General features: G+C 36.3%; 1 protein-coding gene across 2 annotated transcripts in view; it reads left to right on the top strand.

The window, feature by feature from the left end:
• Window positions 1–16882, top strand: part of CTNNA3 (catenin alpha 3) — a 1766595-nt gene that overhangs the window by 1095431 nt on the left and 654282 nt on the right. For both annotated transcript variants that reach the window (XM_040485152.1, XM_040485151.1), the window contains exon 10: window positions 6268–6360. In XM_040485152.1, the coding sequence (XP_040341086.1) occupies window positions 6268–6360 (93 nt within the window). The remainder of the gene's footprint in view (window positions 1–6267; window positions 6361–16882) is intronic.

The raw sequence follows: 16882 nt of genomic DNA, 5'->3' as shown, positions 1-16882 counted from the left end.
CATTTTGCATTCTCTCTTTGGGAATGACACGTACTTAAGCATATTAATTTGTGCATTCATGCATGTATTCATTCACCAAAGAACTATTATTGTTTGGCTATCATGTATCAGGCACTAGGAACTGAGGGCCCAATGATGAACAAACACAGGTATGGACTCTGTACTTACACAGCAGAGGAAATGATCACAAATCAAATAATCTCTTCAGTGAATGTGTAATCACAAACTGAGACTCATGCTGTGAAAGGAAAAAAACCTGACTTGGGCAGAGGGAAGTCTCCAGGGTGGGTGGGAGATGTGGTATCAGTGAAAACTGATTACTTTGGTAATCTGTTGGTTTAATGGCTTACTTTTGAGCAGAGATCTGATAGACAGCAGTTAAGTAGGTATAAGGGTGACGGTGAAAAAGAAGGGGAGCATATTTCAGGCTAAAGAAAATGACATGTGCAAGTGTCCTGTGGCAGAGGAAGTATGGATATCTGAAAGTAAGTTTAAGATCTGAAACAAAGATAGAAAAAGAACTCTTAAGCATGGTGAGGGTGGGAAGCAAGAAAAGATGATTCAGGAAGTGTTTGAGAGGTGAAATAAAAAGAAATGGATAGATATGGGAATGAGAGGGTGAGTATTGTTCAGGTAGTCTCTAGTTCTCTGCTTTGAGTCATAAAACACACAAGACCACCTCACCACCTACACAGTTCTCTGACCACACTAGGCTAGTTTGACCATCAACATTCCACTCCAACACTCTAAGGATGGTCCTCCATGTGGCTGAATCAAGGACAATTCCAGGGGTAACTTACTTGACCTGTCAGTATTTAATATTTGAGATCACCTCCTTGAAACTTTCTCTTCTCCCAGCCTCTATGACCTCAGAGTATTGTGGGTAAGCTTCTCTATCCCCGACCACTTTTTCTAAGACTTATGGTAGGGTTATCTTCTTCTATCAGCCTAATAAATATTGATGTCTCAGATACTTTTCTAAGAATATTTACTCCCTGCACAATCACATCCTATTACCATTGATATGCTAGTGACTCTAAAATTCTGTCTCTGAAATTCTCTGTCTTGAAAGTGTTTACACATGCAAGGAGTTGCATGACCATCTGACAGAGAGGAAACTGAAGGAAAATGAGACAGTGACCTTTATTGCCCACTGATTGCTAGGATACATGTGACACACAGTGACATGATATTACAATTAGCTATGCGAACTACATACAAACAGTGCACATGTGGCAATGGAAATCTCACCAAACATCAAAGTTTGCTTCATGTTCTTGGGAAATCATATCACAGATAAATACCTGTGTGAGAACTCCATAGTGACAGACTGAATGTTGTGTGATGAACAGCTGTCCAAACAGCGAGCTTGTTCATAGCAACAATAGCATTTCAGTTGTCTAAGCTGACTTCGAGGACAACTAGTACTGCTAGACTTCAAATAAAACTTGATTAGGATGTTCAAATATAGCATGCTCTGTTATATAGTACTTTTAAAATATAGTCCTTTACCAGATCAGAACAAAGTAATGATGAAAAGCAGAGGTGAGCCTACAGATGGTAGACTGATTTGAAAAGTCCTTGAGAATACTTCAAATCCCCAAATATCTTCTTTATAGCTATCCTCAGCTTTACCATTAATGAGTCATTCTTTTGGGTCAAGCATGGCCATCTCCCTGACCTTGATGGGAAAGCAAGGGATAGAACTAGCCTGACTGGCAGGGTTCTACAGATTCCAGAGTAGAGAATTTCTGACATAAGACCATAGGTTAGAAAGTGAAGGATACCCTGTTCTATGCCATGTGAAAGGGTAGAATCAAAAGATGACAGGAACATATAAAATGGTATACAAGGAGTACTTGGGTGGCTCAGTCAGTTAAGTGTCTGATTTCAGCTCAGGTCATGAATCTCACAGTTCGTGCGTTTAAGCCCCACGTCGGGGTGTGTGCTGATAGCACAGAGCCGCTTCGGATCCTCTGTCTCCCTTTCTCTGTGCCCCTCCCCTGCATACTCTCTCTCTGTCTCTGTCTCTCTCTCTCTCTCTCTCAAAATAAATAAACATTAAAAAAAAATTAAAAGGAAATTGGCATACAAAACTTGAATTAGGAACAGGAAGAGGAGAACAAATGTCAGCAGGATGAGAACAAATATTAATTAGTTGAAGAATCATCTGATCAGGCTTTGTTTTCTATAACTCAACTTTTTTTTTTTTTTTTTTTTTAACAAACCTGATAGGACAGTACATTTAGTCAAGTTTAAAGGGTCTAGAATGGACATGAATCATAGCATCATAGAGGGCAGAAGGACTTGTGAGCAGGAGAAATGGTCACATGAAAGTTGCTGATTTAAAAAAAGAAATTAAAAAAATCCCTCCCTCACTCCCCTCTCAGTAACATGACATGTCGCTGTTGAAAGGTTTTTGAATTTATTTTTACAGTTATGAAATACAGTGCCAGTAATGATTTTAATGATACAGTTTAATTTTTTATAAAAATGAAAGAATATTGTGTCCTGGCCTTTTTTTTTTTTTTTTTTTTTTTTTTTTTAAAGAAATGTGAATTTACCTGAGTGCCTTTGGTCCCATGGTTTAGGATAAAACTAGACTAAATAGACTCTGATTTTCATGGGCCTGGCTAAAAATGTAGTACAATATCAGTAAAAAGTCTGGTCAATCATTTCAATGCAGGAACCTTTGTCAATACTTTTAGTTCAGGGTGGCACAAAAGAGCACGCACATATTTGGTTAATAGTCTTCTCGTCATTGGATGGCTTATGTTTCTTCTCCCAGTTTGATTTTGTTTTCCTTATCTATACAGTAGAGGATTAGAGCATGGGATCAGAAATCACAAGCTGTTGACCTATGAACTTAAGGCAACAGACAGTTTGGTGAAGGCAGTGTTGTTATTGTTGGTAGTGGGGTTTTTGTTTGTTTTTGTTTTTTGTTTAATTCCATCTTGTTTTCATGAGATCTAATGCCTTTAGGGATTATGCCTTTAGGGAGGGCATACACACTCACCTATTCCTGGGGACCTACAAACCCACCAACCACTGAGTTACATCAAGATTTTATACTCCTATTTCCTGCATGAATCATGAAAACGTTTCAGTTTGTGGCTCTCAGATTAGAAATTTTGTCAAATTTATTTAGGCTCTTAAGGTTTTTATTCTATAAAACCGCTTAAGGGAGTGACTATTCTTTCCTACCCTCCACTGGTAGAGAGAGAGGTGAAATGGAAGGAAATTCATACAAGGTCAAGCGCCTACCTAGTGCTATCAGGCCATCTCCTCACACTCTCTCATTTAATCCTCAAAACGCTCCCTGCTATAGGTATTATCATACCCATTTTTCAGGTTACAAAACTAGCTTAGAGAAGTTAACATTTTGCCCATGGTCAAATGCTTATCAGTTGTGGAAATCCAGTTCAAACCCAGATCTGTTTGTCTCTAAAACCTCCTTATGTCCTAATTTCCCTTAGTGGGCAGAAACTTTCTGCAAGGATCTCTGGAATAATGAAGCTTTACACAGACTTTGAAACATTGTCAAAATTAGATATACAAAAGATATCGGATGTCCAAATATATCAAGCTATTATACAAAATATTTTATGTGCATGCTGTTTTCTTTGATTAGTAGGAATTTGCCTTCATGCTGTGCTTAGAAACATAACTAGCTTTCTAAAAAGCCACACAGAATTTAGAAATATTCTTAGAGGAAATTTGGCTTTCATTTACACATTGATGTGGCTTTGGACAATATGTCACAAGTCACTTAGATTAAAAACATAAAGAGATTTTATTTCTATCAGTTAACTTTTTATTTTGTTTTGTTACTGAAGACTAGCTATCTCATAAATTCAAATTTGTATAAAATGTCACTAAAATTCCATTTGCCTTATTCTGGAAATAGTACTTGATTATTTAGAAAATTTACCTGACATAAAAGTTCTTATAAGGAGAATTTCAGATATGTCTGCATAAAGGAAAACAGAGTGTTAGGATGATCATTAATTGAGTAGGAAACAGTCGTACTGTATTTTCAATGGAGAGTTTGTGAAACTTAAGTCCACTAATATAAACAGAAATTTTGTGTTTAGCATCATTTCCATATTGTGTTAGTCACTGAACTGGATTACAATAAACATGACTAGCAAATTTCCAGCACAAGAATGTCTGCTTTTAAAAGAGAGAAAAAGAGGGGCGCCTAGGTGGCGCAGTCGGTTAAGCGTCCGACTTCAGCTCAGGTCATGATCTCGCGGTCCGTGAGTTCGAGCCCCGCGTCGGGCTCTGGGCTGCTGGCTCAGAGCCTGGAACCTGTTTCCGATTCTGTGTCTCCCTCTCTCTCTGCCCCTCCCCCGTTCATGCTCTGTCTCTCTCTGTCTCAAAAATAAATAAACGTAAAAAAAATAAAATAAAATAAAGAGAAAAAGAGAGGCGCCTGGGTGGCTCAGTTGGTTAGGCATCCGACTCTTGGATTGCGCTCAGGTCATGATTTAGCGATTGAGGGATCAAGCCCTGAGTCAGCCTCACACTGAGTGTGTAGCTTGCTTGGGATTCTCTCTCTCACTCTCTCTCTCTTTGCCCCTCCACTGCTCTGTCTTTCTCTCTCAAAAATAAATAAATAAACTAAAAAAAATGAAAAAAAGAGAAAGATGATACATTAAAAAAATAAAGGAGAAGAGTATATGGGGCATGTTTTTATGATTTTTAAACTTTGGATTAACGAGCATGTATCTGATTTGACTGAAAGACAGCCAATAATTTATATCTTTAAAGAAAATTTACTTAATACAAACAGTGGTCAAACTTACAGATAAAGATTTTCTTCAGTGCAGTGCAAATTATTGTAAGACATGGCAACGTGATTAGATTGCTGAATCGCATTCTCTGTGAGTGGGGCTTGGGGGTTGGGAGAGAGGGGCACCGAAACTACTGCCCTTTTCAAATAATTCACAAATGTGCTAATTGTGTGTCAGATTTGAAAGTTGAAGCACTGTGACCTTCAAGCCAACAAAAACCCTTTTCAAATAAGCCACTTTCATGTACATTAATAAAGTGAACAATGCCTTTCCCCAGTTAAATAATGTATGGCTGTTATTTCATTATATGTAAATGCAAATCAAGGAATTGTTTCACTATTCACATAGTAAAAGTAATGCTATAAAAAAGGAGACTGGAAATCCACTTAAGTCACATTTTGTGGTGCCCTATAATTGTGATCCAAGGGTGCGTTTCTTGTCTCCTTCCATTGCTTGCAGCTAACATGTGGTTTCTCTGAAACTGAATTCATTTTGGATTGGAGGAATAAATCCTGTAATGTTTTGAACTATATAGTAACCAACAGAGACATTAGGAAAGTTAGCAAAATGATTAAAAAAAAAAGCTGTTTCCTTGCAATGATGAAGACAGTGACGTATCTTGTAGATCAGAGGGAACACTGTACACACCCATTTACCTACTAGCAAGAAGAGTGACTAAAAGTAAGGGTCAGAGAAAGGGAAAGGAATCCCATGCCCTTTCCCGTGGCTCTTTCATGGTATAAAGAAAGTAAATATTGGACTTAGGTAAAGGACGTAAAGGCGATTATTTCACTGGAAAAGAGTGCAGGTTTCAAAAGCAATAATGTATAAAGGAATTTAGGTGTTACTAATGCTTGAATTGAATTGATTGCTGGAATGTCAAACAATGAGCATGAAGTTGTAGTGGAAAATCAAGAACAGGAAGAAGAATTTAATTATCTTGTATTTGTCCAGCTTTGTAATATATTTGATGCTGAATAAAACATGAGTAAAGATATAGTCATGCTTAATGCAACTTAAGTATGCATAATAGACCGCAGGGGGATAAAAAAAATAATAAAACAATTACAAACTTAAAATAAACCATAATCATGTGAGATTCCAAGAACCTATTAGCATTCAATCCATAAATAAACTTTTTTTTTCCAGTCCTATAGGAAACCATAATAGTTAACATCTTATTATGGGTTAGATGTCGATACCAAGAGACTGGATAGAGTCGAATGATTCACTCACCAGTCTTCCTTTTTGTTTTAAACAATTTTCTCAAGCCCTTTGTTGTTAACTGTTTTAATAGATTCTCTAGATACTTCCATAAAACAGATAGCAGTGACATTTATGAGGATGCTACTGGTTATCACTGAGATTTTTCAGTGGGTATGTACATGCCCTAACTTATTTAGGATAACAAATGTTTCTACATTTCTGTAATAATGTGAACTAATTTCCATTATTTTGGATTGTATTTAAGGTGGCAAATCTTGCTTGTTCCATGTCAACAAATGAAGATGGGATTAAAATTGTTAAAGTTGCGGCCAATCACCTGGAAACCTTGTGTCCACAGGTATGATGACTAAATTGCTGTCTCTTTCATTACACTAACTATAAAAATTATATATAATGCTTTTGACCTTTTATATATATGGAAATATATTAAAATATTTATTTTAAATGCAGAAGATGATTTGTCCTAAGGTCATGGTTTATTCTTTACTTAGAACCTAGTTCTTGTAACATTGTCTCAGGGACCGTATCAGAATCTTGTGAGAGAAAAGTATAGTGTGAAATCAAAGCAGAGCTTTGTCCAACAATTTTATTTTAGTCATTATTTATTTTGAAATCTCAGAGTATGAAAGGAACAACTTTTGGGACTCCTGGGTGGCTCAGTCGGTTGAGCATCCAACTTCAGCTCATGTGATGATCTCGCAGTCCATGAGTTCAAGCCCTGCATCAGGCTCTCACAGCCTGGAGCCTGTTTTGAATTCTGTGTCCCTTCTCTTTCTGCCTCCCCCCACTCATGCTCTGTCTCTGTCTCAAAAATAAATAAATGTTGAAAAATGTTTAACTTTTTTTTTAAAAAAAGGAATGACTTCTTTTTATCTTTCATCCAAAGAAGACATGAGTTTGAAAAAAGCCAAGAAATGTTTTTGTGTCTGCAATTCAGAAGTTTTTGTTTGTTTGTTTGTTTACCTTCAAAGCAATGCATTATTATGGAAGTATTTCTAGGACTAGTGTTTTGAACCATGAATCAGGATACATGGAAAGGCAATCTTAAACACCCTGTCTTAGAATAATCAAGAGATAATACAGATAATTACTTCCGAATAGAGATCACAAATGTTGTAAGGATGTGAACTATAACAATGATTAGAGACTGGGTATCTGATGAGATGCTCATTTTTCTAAAAGTAGAGTATGTGTTAAATTCTTGATTTGCCTTGTTGACAATTTCATCTCTAAGAATATTGAACAAAAGTAAGGGAGACTCTTCCTTCAGGTTTAACGTTGAGTAACAAATAAAAACTGTCTGGAGAAGTGGTGTCCAGAGGACTTGCAACAGAGATCTCGCCACTGATGTCAGTTTTCTATGAGCTCTCACGAGGAACCAGAAGAGTGTAGCAGGGTCCCTAAAGTGGTTGAGTCATTTCTACCCCCCTTAGCAGTCTAGGAGAGTTCACATTGTGGATTATACTTGACGCCGTCACTTTTTAAATTGTCTTGGGGTGTCTGGGTGACTCGGTCGGTTAAGTGTCCAACTCTTGATTTGCGCCCAGGTCATGATTTCACAGTTTGTGAGTTCGAACCCCACGTTGGGCTCTGAGCTGACAGTGCAGAGCCCGCTTCAGATCTTCCGTCTCCCTCTCTCACTGCCCCTCCCCTGTTCATACTCTCTCTTTCTCTCTCAAAATGCATAAACTTAAAAAAATTAAAATGTCTTTTCAATCTGAAGAGTATTAACTATATCTTATTGGTTTCAATTTATAATTTTCCGATTACTAAATAAAGCATCTTTTCACATGTTTGTTAACCATTTGGCTTTCTAATTCTGTGAATAGCCTAAATCTTTTGTTAATTTTTAGTTGGGATGTCTTTTTCTTTTTTGTGGCATTGCTTAGGTTTGTTAAAAATATCCTCTGTTGACTACAGCTTTTCCTTTAACTTTTAAAGTACTATTTTAATCATAGAAAATTTCAAGAACTTTAGTGATCCATCTTTTCATTCCTTCAATAGATACATACTGAACACCTACCCTGTATCATGGTTCATTGGTTTGTATCATTGGTTCGCATTTTCTTTAAAAAAGGTTGAAGTATCATTATTTAACATTTACATCTTTACTTCATCTAAAATTTATTTTCATGTCTAATCTGAGGTAGGGATTTTTTTTTTTTTTTACAGTGCTAACCATTGGGCCATTATCATGTATTGAATAGTTGACCCTTTCCCAATTAATGTGAAATGTTATCATTGTTTGTCTCTTTCTCTCTGTCTGTCTCTCTCTCTCACACACACACTTTTAAAAACATTTCTATTGTTTTATATATATTTGTATACACATACGTGTATACTATACATATTTATAATATGTGCATACATACGCATGTTTTATATGATGCATTATACAGGTGTAATAAATATATATCAAATGTGTACAATTTACTTACTACTATTCCATATGTAAATATAGATTGATAGGTAAATTGAAATACATTTCAGAGCATACAAGCTTCTGGACTCTCTATTATTTTCCACTGGTCTATTTCTTTATCTCTGCAACAGTATTGCAATGTCTTAATTATGTTTTTATACTAAATCTGATATCTCTAGACAGATTGGCTCACCTCATTTTTCTTGTTGTATTTGGTGGTGTTTTGTTTTGTTTTTAATTATTGCTCTTTTTTACTTGTTCATATAGCTTTCAGGATCAACTTGTCAAGTTCCATGGAAGTATGTTAGAATTTTTATTGAAATTGTTAAAATGTCTTGAATTTTAGATTGTTTTAGGAATAATGACTTTTCGAGATATTGGATTTTTCCATTAATAAATGTTTTATTGATAAATGTTTATTTAAATGTTTTATGTATCTCCATAATCAATCTTTTTTTTTTTATATTGTCCTTCAGGGCTCTTAAGCTTTTTATCATTTATTATAATAAATTCCATGGCTACATGCTGATGGCTTCCAAACTTTTTTCTCTGGGCCAGATCTCTCCCCTAAAGACCACACTCAGATTTAGGATAGCCTTGACATTTCCACTCTGATATCTAGAAGACACTTAAAATAGCCCAAATGGATCTCCTAATTGTTCCATTCCCATCTTATTCTGCTACTTTTTTAATCTTCCTTATTTTAGTTAATGGCATGGTTATTCACCTAGCTGTTCTGGGGAAAAATCTGGAAGTTTTTTTTTTCTTCATTCAATAAATACTTATTGAACATGTACTACGTAGTAGGTATTCTTTATGTATCTGTAAGGTAAATCATGAAGAAAACAAACAGATAAAAATCCTTGTCTTTGTGAAGTTTACATCTTAATGATATCTGAAGGCTGTTTTTCCCATTGAATCCATTAACTAGTCCTAGCAACTTCACCAAAAATATTTATCTTGAATCTATATACTTTTCTCCATCTTGTCTGTCAGCATCTCCTCCTATCCCACTATCACCTCTATCTTGGACCACAGAAATACCATCTCATATGGTTTCCATACTTATATCTCTTTAACCTAGTTTCTATCTAAAAACCAAAATAAATTTTAAAGATGTTTATCATAGCAATTGCTTTCTTTAGCTTTTACAGTAAAATGCAAACATTTTTTATGACTTCTTCAGACTTTTATAAACTTCCTACTGCCTAACTTGCAGCCCCATGCTGCACTGTTTTCCTTTTCACTCATTAGATCACTGCATATTGGCCTTTCTGTTTCTAGAACACGGTAAGTTCCTTCCCATCAGAGGGAGCTTGCATTTGTTAATTTCCCAGGGCAGTTTTTCTCTTGAGGCCAGCTTCTGTTATGTTCAGTTTGCAAGGACTCACTGAAATACCATCTTCTCAGAGATCAATCTCCCTAAATGGCTTCTCCAGCTATACCCCATTATATCACCATATTTATTTCTTTTAGAGTCTCTATCACAACCTGAGATTATATTTTATATTATTTTGTTACTTTTACTGTACACTTTCGACACTCAAACATAAAGTTCACGAAGGCAATGATTTAGTCTTCCTTATTCACTATGTATATTCCCTGTACTTAGCAGAAATGCAACATATACATGCAGCATATAAATATAGAATAATAATTCTATATTTACAGAGGGCAGCAAGGCTTTTGGCAACACCTTTTATACTTTTCCTAACAAGATGTGTCTTCTTTTGGCAATATGAAAAAAAATACAGTGTAACTAGAGTTATAGTTACGAAAAAAATAATCCTTAAAATGGGCGATTAATCTATCGTTGCTAACCAACAGTGGGATCTGTACTGGTGGGCTTCAGTGATCTGCTCTTGATTTATTTCATTTCAGTGCTTTCCTAATGATTTGGATAAGACTATAAATTAATATATATCTTAAAATTTATTAAAATTTTAAATTCTTAAAATTTTCAGTTAAAAATAAGAATAAAGGGCATATATTAGCTGCATGAATCTAGTAACAAAGAATTTGGATTTCCAGAATTGGACTAAATTTCGGTATCCAGATGAAATGTAATAGATATAAATATTAAACCATATATATGGAACACTATAAAAAAATTGTAAAATAGAGAACGGAAGAGTTATAGCTTAGCAGAAATGTACCCTCCAAAAGGCTTAGAGATTTTAGTTGATATTAATCTTAATGTGAATCAACAGTGTGATACAGCTGTCAGAAAAAAAAAAACTACTATGATTTAACATCTTTTCATCAAAGAATAAGTTCTAAAACTAGGGTGCCTGGGTGGCTCAGTCGGTTAAGCAGCCTACTCTTGATTTTGGCTCAGGCCATGATCTCACAGTTAGCGAGTTCGAGCCCACATCCAGTTCTGTGCTCACAGTGCAGACCCTGCTTCAGATCCTTTACCTCCCTCTCTCTGCGCCTCCCTGACTTGTGCTTGTGTGCTCTCTCTCTCTGAAAAATAAATACAGGTTAAAAAAATTTTAAAAAAGAATAAGTTCTAAAACATATTCTCAACCTTCTCTGTACTTCAAAATTATTTTTTAAACTGTATGTATTTTAATACAGTACATCTTGAAATTTAGAATTAGTAGTTCTGGAGTGTACCCCAATTGTGAGTGTGCGTGTGTGTGTGTGTGTGTGTGTGAGTACCCATATGTGTAAGTTCTACTTTTGCAAATCTATTGAAATAAAACATGCACATGCATTTAGGTCCACTAATTCGACTTCCAGCAATTTATGGTACAGCTGTATATGTGCGCATGCATAAAAGTCCATGAGTAAGGTTTTTATGCAGCTTGACTTACGGTGGCAAAAGCTGGAACCATCCTAATGTCTGTTAGCAGAGAATGTTAAAGCTGTGTAAAGTAGTAAGTCGGCTCAAAGTATGTTTTGGTATGGAAGATACCCAAGATAAGTGGAAAAGGCAAATTTTAAATGAGTATGTATATTATCCCATTTATGTGGGGGGTGGAAAAGGAGATAGTTTGAGCCATATGTTTGTGTAGTCATAGAAAATTTTTCAAAAAAGTTTCACAAGAATTTTAATAGTAGTTATTTCCAGGAAGTGAGACAGGGACAGAGCACAAAGAGGACAGTTTTACAGTCCATTTCATTTCTTTTACAACTCTTAAGTTAAGCAAAAATAGGTATTTTCTCAATTTCCAAATAAAACGCAACCAATTAAAAATTTTGCTAGATTGATCCAGGAGTGAGGCTGAGAAACACAGGGTCAGGAGCTGCTGATGGGGTAACATTAATTCCTGTTTGTTAAAAATGATTGAGTTCACGCAGGTTTCGGTGAGTTGGCTCATCCTGGCTCTCACTGTGCCTGAAGGGCTGCAACGATAATGCTTTGCCCATTGCATATTTAGCAGAAGATCTGAATAGTGACGTGACTTGAAACTTTGTCATATGAAAAACTCATAAAAACAACAGGGATTATCCCAAGGTAAAGGTAAGAAGACTTCAAAAAACATGGTCACTGCCGTCAGATCTCTAAAGACCTACGATGTGAAAGACTTGTTCTGAAGATTCCTGAAGGGCAGAACTACAGCTTATTGAGTCGGAGCTACAAGAATAAAAATTTCCCCTCATCACAAAGTGAGAGATGCTCTCTAACAGTGCTATCTTGAAAGGAATTGGACTTTGTTCAGAAGGAGGAATTTGGAGTTTCTCAATGACACAGACATTCAAATACACGGAGAGTGACCATTTGACTAAGCTGTGATAAAGGGAGTATAAGCCTTGGGTAAGAAGTTCACCTAGAAGCTTTTTAATGCCCAATCCTGAGATCTTCTAATGGATCTTTTATATAAAGCAGAGAAATGTGATCTGAATGATAGCATTTCTAAAATAGTGTGGCTGTTTGAACTCAACCTGTTGGAAGGGTAAAGCTAGTCCATATGGCTTAATAGTTACTCTGTTTCAACAAGTGACTTGGAGGGATATTTTAAAAGTAAATATTTTGTATTTGCATATGGCACAGAAATGAGAAAGATAGAATTCAAGGTTCTAAAATATGTTTGTAATTTGGACTAATGTTTGAAACCTCATAAACTAAAATTTAATAAGGGTAAATATAAAGTCAGGACCTTAGGTTAAATACGTGCACAAGGTGGATAGGAAAAACATCAGTTATATCAAAAGCACTGGCACATCAGGAATGAGAGGGGGACATTTGTATCTAGTTCAATGAGTTCAAACACTGGTCCAAAAAAGCGTTTTCATGGTCTATACTGAAGTTAGGGTCAGTAATAGCTTTTTTCATAAAGTAAAATTCATTCAAATTTTTATGAGAAATTGATGTACTTTCTACTTGTTTGATATTCATCAAAAGCATTTTATTTATGAACTAATAATGAAAGTAGATAATAGCTTGTTATATGGTTATTCTTCACTTGGAAAAATAAAACTTTCCCAATCCCATGTGGATTACGTTCCTTTCCCCACTACTTAACTTCTTTCAAAAACATTTGTAGCCTGAAGAATCCAGAAAATTAAAATACTAATTTAGGTGACTCAACTATATATCAGTAGCATGACATGGGGGCCATCTTACATCTTTAAAATGATTATAATACTTAGCTTGTGAAATAGGGGAAATTTCCAGAGTAGCTGGTCTGGGGCTGTCCAGATCTAAAATTCCATGTTGGATTCAGGCCCTGCAATTTAGGGGCTAAGCAAAAGAAGAATGAGTTGTTTTAAGTGTAGTGAACTATTACCTAATCACCAGACATATTTAGTCAAAAGCCAAGAAAGGCTGCACCTCGTCAAAGACGTTAGAAATAGAATTTCATATTGGGGTGGTAGAAGTACTGGTTGTTTTGAGTGTTCTTTTTCTAAAGAAGATTCTTTAATTAATAAAAATATGGTAAAAACCTAGGATATTTTCCCTGTGGTGAATACACTTATATTTAAGTAGGCAGACTCTCACAAGTGATTAGATTTAAAAAAATCAAGTTAAGTTTCTAATCACTGTCATATATGAATCAATATCTAATACAGCTTTGTTATATCTTCTGTTTATGCCTCTCATCAAATGCTATGTTATATGATGACCTGACAGAGCTAAAACAACTTGCAAAGATATCAAGTGTATTTTCAGTGATGTACTTGGGGATACATTTTCATAAGTGACTTATTATAAATCTATAATTACTTTCTAAAAGGGTTGTATATTGAGTATGTTAAAGTCAAGTTTGCCCCAGACATAGAAACTTGTGAAGTATAAAACAAACAAAATACCTGGGGGAGATTGTGCTCTGGATATCACCTGCATTCATATTTAAACATGGAAAAGTATAACCTCTATGAGAGGGTAAGAATTTCAGGTCCACTGAGGTATCCTAAAAATAATGCCTGACAGGTAGTACGTGTTTGGTACGTATTTGTGAAGTGAATGATTACATCTGCACAAACTTATTTTGTGTTATAGACATTGGGAAATAGATACCAAAAGCCAGCATGATTCCTCATCCTTTTTGTTCTCTGGGAGGTATAAAAATTCCCAGTTTCTAACCAAAGTGATAAAATGTCCCCATATGACACTGTCTCCTTGAAGTACACATCTTGTGAAGTGACTGACAATATCTCCCTCTGCATGGACAAGATTATTTTGTTGTAACAGCAGCTTGTTCTGATTACGTTATGATGTATTACTATATTTAGTATACACCAGTAAGGCTATAGGACTATCTCTCTCTCTCTCTCTCTTTTTTTTTTTTTTTAATTTTTTTTTTTTCAACGTTTATTTATTTTTCGGACAGAGAGAGACAGAGCATGAACGGGGGAGGAGCAGAGAGAGAGGGAAACACAGAATCGGAAACAGGCTCCAGGCTCTGAGCCACCAGCCCAGAGCCTGACGCGGGGCTCGAACTCACGGACCGCGAGATCGTGACCTGGCTGAAGTCGGATGCTCAACCGACTGCGCCACCCAGGCGCCCCTCTCTCTCTCTTTTAAACTGTGTGTGTCAACTGAAGTCTCATGTCTCTTTGAGAAAGAGAGAGAGAGCTTGCATGCCTGAATGCACGTAATTGGGAGGGGAAGAGAGAGAGAGAGTGAGAGAGAGAATCCCAAGCAGGCTCTGTGCTGTCAGCGTGCAGCCCAGTGCAGGCAAGATCTGAACCCAATCGTGAGATCATGACCTGAGCCAAAATCAAGAGTCAGATGCTTAATGGACTGAGCTACCCAGGCGCCCTGGGGGTATGTCTTTCAAATGGAAAAACATATCTTTATGTGTGTGGGGGTTTTGTTTGTTTTTGTGATCAAGAAGCTGTCATATCTATGAATTGAAAGCACTTAATTTTCTCAGAATCATGCTCTGGGGAAGCAGATATGTTTTCTTTCATTTTCTATAGATGATGATGATGGATGTTTTGTTTGCAACTAAACAATAGAAGACTCAAATATCAATTTGAAATAATCATATTCTTTAAGAATCCCAGAGTGTACTATCAGTGTTGTGACAGACAGGCTTTTTACAATTATTACTAATTTATTTTTCTCTTAAGAGAATGGCAAAAATACTCTAAGATTTTGGAAACCAAGAGTCATCTAAGACCATAAAAAAGCTAACAGGAAATGATTTTTTTTTTTTTTTTAAGAAGCTGGTTGTGATTGAATGGTTGATTCTCAAGACTGTCTCGGGTGATTTCAGACGGGAAGCCTAGGGTCAGTCTCTTCCTGGTGGTGCCATGATATTTATGTGGGACATTGTGATTGAGTGCAGCTATGAACACAGTTGTTTCCAAGCTGGAAGTTAAGCTCTGTTATTGTACTATCATTGTTCTGTATCCTGTCCCAATTATGCAGTCAGCTACTCCCTTTCACTCACTCCAAGGATCTCTTCACTCAACAAATATTTGCTGATCATCTACCTGGATAACCCATGAAGCTAGGGTGACCCAGGGGCAAGAAGTGGGGATTTATGGAGTACTCACTAGAGCAATTCTGAGGAATAAGGTCTGGGTTCATCAAGAAAGGGCTTTATCTAAGAAAATCTGAGGCATCGTGTCCTAGAAAAAGAGACAGAAATTGTGGAAAAGAAGTCAGAAACATTAAATTCAAGTGGGGAAGTGAGTTTGCAAATTAGATAATGACTTAAATGCAAGTAGCCAGGACTAAGTATGAGGTAATATGTAGGCAGAGGCAAGAATTTCCAAATTAATCCAGAGACTATGCTGGAACCCTTATTTACACTCATGGTGTGTGCTGTAATAGTAAGCGTATTAGCATAAATGCCCTGTGCCAGCCTGGGCGTTGTTCTATTTATAGAGGCAAACAAAGGTGGAGCTTTGCCTACACTGTTTCCAATGAGAAGGGAAAATGTACTATGTAGGTAAAAATGAAGTAGTGTTAGAGAGGAATAGGTTAAAATGTCATGGGAGTTAGAGATTCATGTCAGTTAAGGGATTCAGGGAGGGCTCTCAGAAGAGTGACATAGTCTATAAGCCTTAAACGATAAACATGATTTGGACATTTGGGAAAATATGAAAAGGACAAAGGAGATGGAAAAGCAAGAAAATTTAAAAGTGAGTAACTGAATCTGTGTAAGCTGCATCATCTCCTAGCAGGAAAGCTCCTGGCATTTGGGGTGGAATAATTCTTTGTTGTGTGAGACACAAAGGTGGGGATCTACATGCCACAAAATTCAGAATGTAAGGCATTAAATACACAACCACCACCTCCCAGCTCAGTCTCTGTGATAACCAAAAATGCCTCCACACATTTCCAAATTCCTCCTAGGAGATCCTGCCCCATTTGCAAACAAGTGGGAGGCCATGGCTGTGGAAAAGAAAGAGACTGGATACACATTTGACAGGACTTGGCCCTTCCTGCCAAGCCAAAGAATTTAGATTTGGAACTTGGTAGAGGATGGCAAGTCATGATAGGTTTTGAGCAGAAGAATGACATTATCACATTCCTGCTTCCGTGGAACTAACCTGGACTGTGTGTGTCAACTGAATGGAAACTGTGATAGGCAGGACCAGTTAAGAGATTATAAAATATTATATACAAAAGTCATTACTTGAATAAGGGACATAGGAATAAAAATTTATAAGATGGGACAAATTGTAAATAGACTAAATAAATTGACCAGAAAGTGAAAGCACATTAGCTTACAGTAATGATGGAGGCAACAGAGGACAAATTTGGAGGTTTAGTCTGGCACCTGGAAAGATGGTGGTTCTATTAGAAGAAATTGGAAATACAATGAAAGAGGAGTCACCTGAGGACAGAATTAATATATTTAAAGCACTATTGAAATATTAAGGCAATGCTTTAAATATATTTGAGTTACTCTCAACATAAAGTTTAGATTATAGCAAACACGTTCAAAACTTGAGATATAATAGCGAGATATGGCGGCCATTCATATAGAGGTGATAGTTGGAACTGTTTAATGTAGGACAAGTTTGCTAA

Source organism: Herpailurus yagouaroundi, unplaced genomic scaffold (assembly GCF_014898765.1).
Source record: "Herpailurus yagouaroundi ecotype Mexico unplaced genomic scaffold, PumYag 163, whole genome shotgun sequence".
NCBI classification, from domain to species: Eukaryota; Metazoa; Chordata; class Mammalia; order Carnivora; family Felidae; genus Herpailurus; species Herpailurus yagouaroundi.
This window is presented reverse-complemented; position numbering and strand designations above follow the sequence as displayed.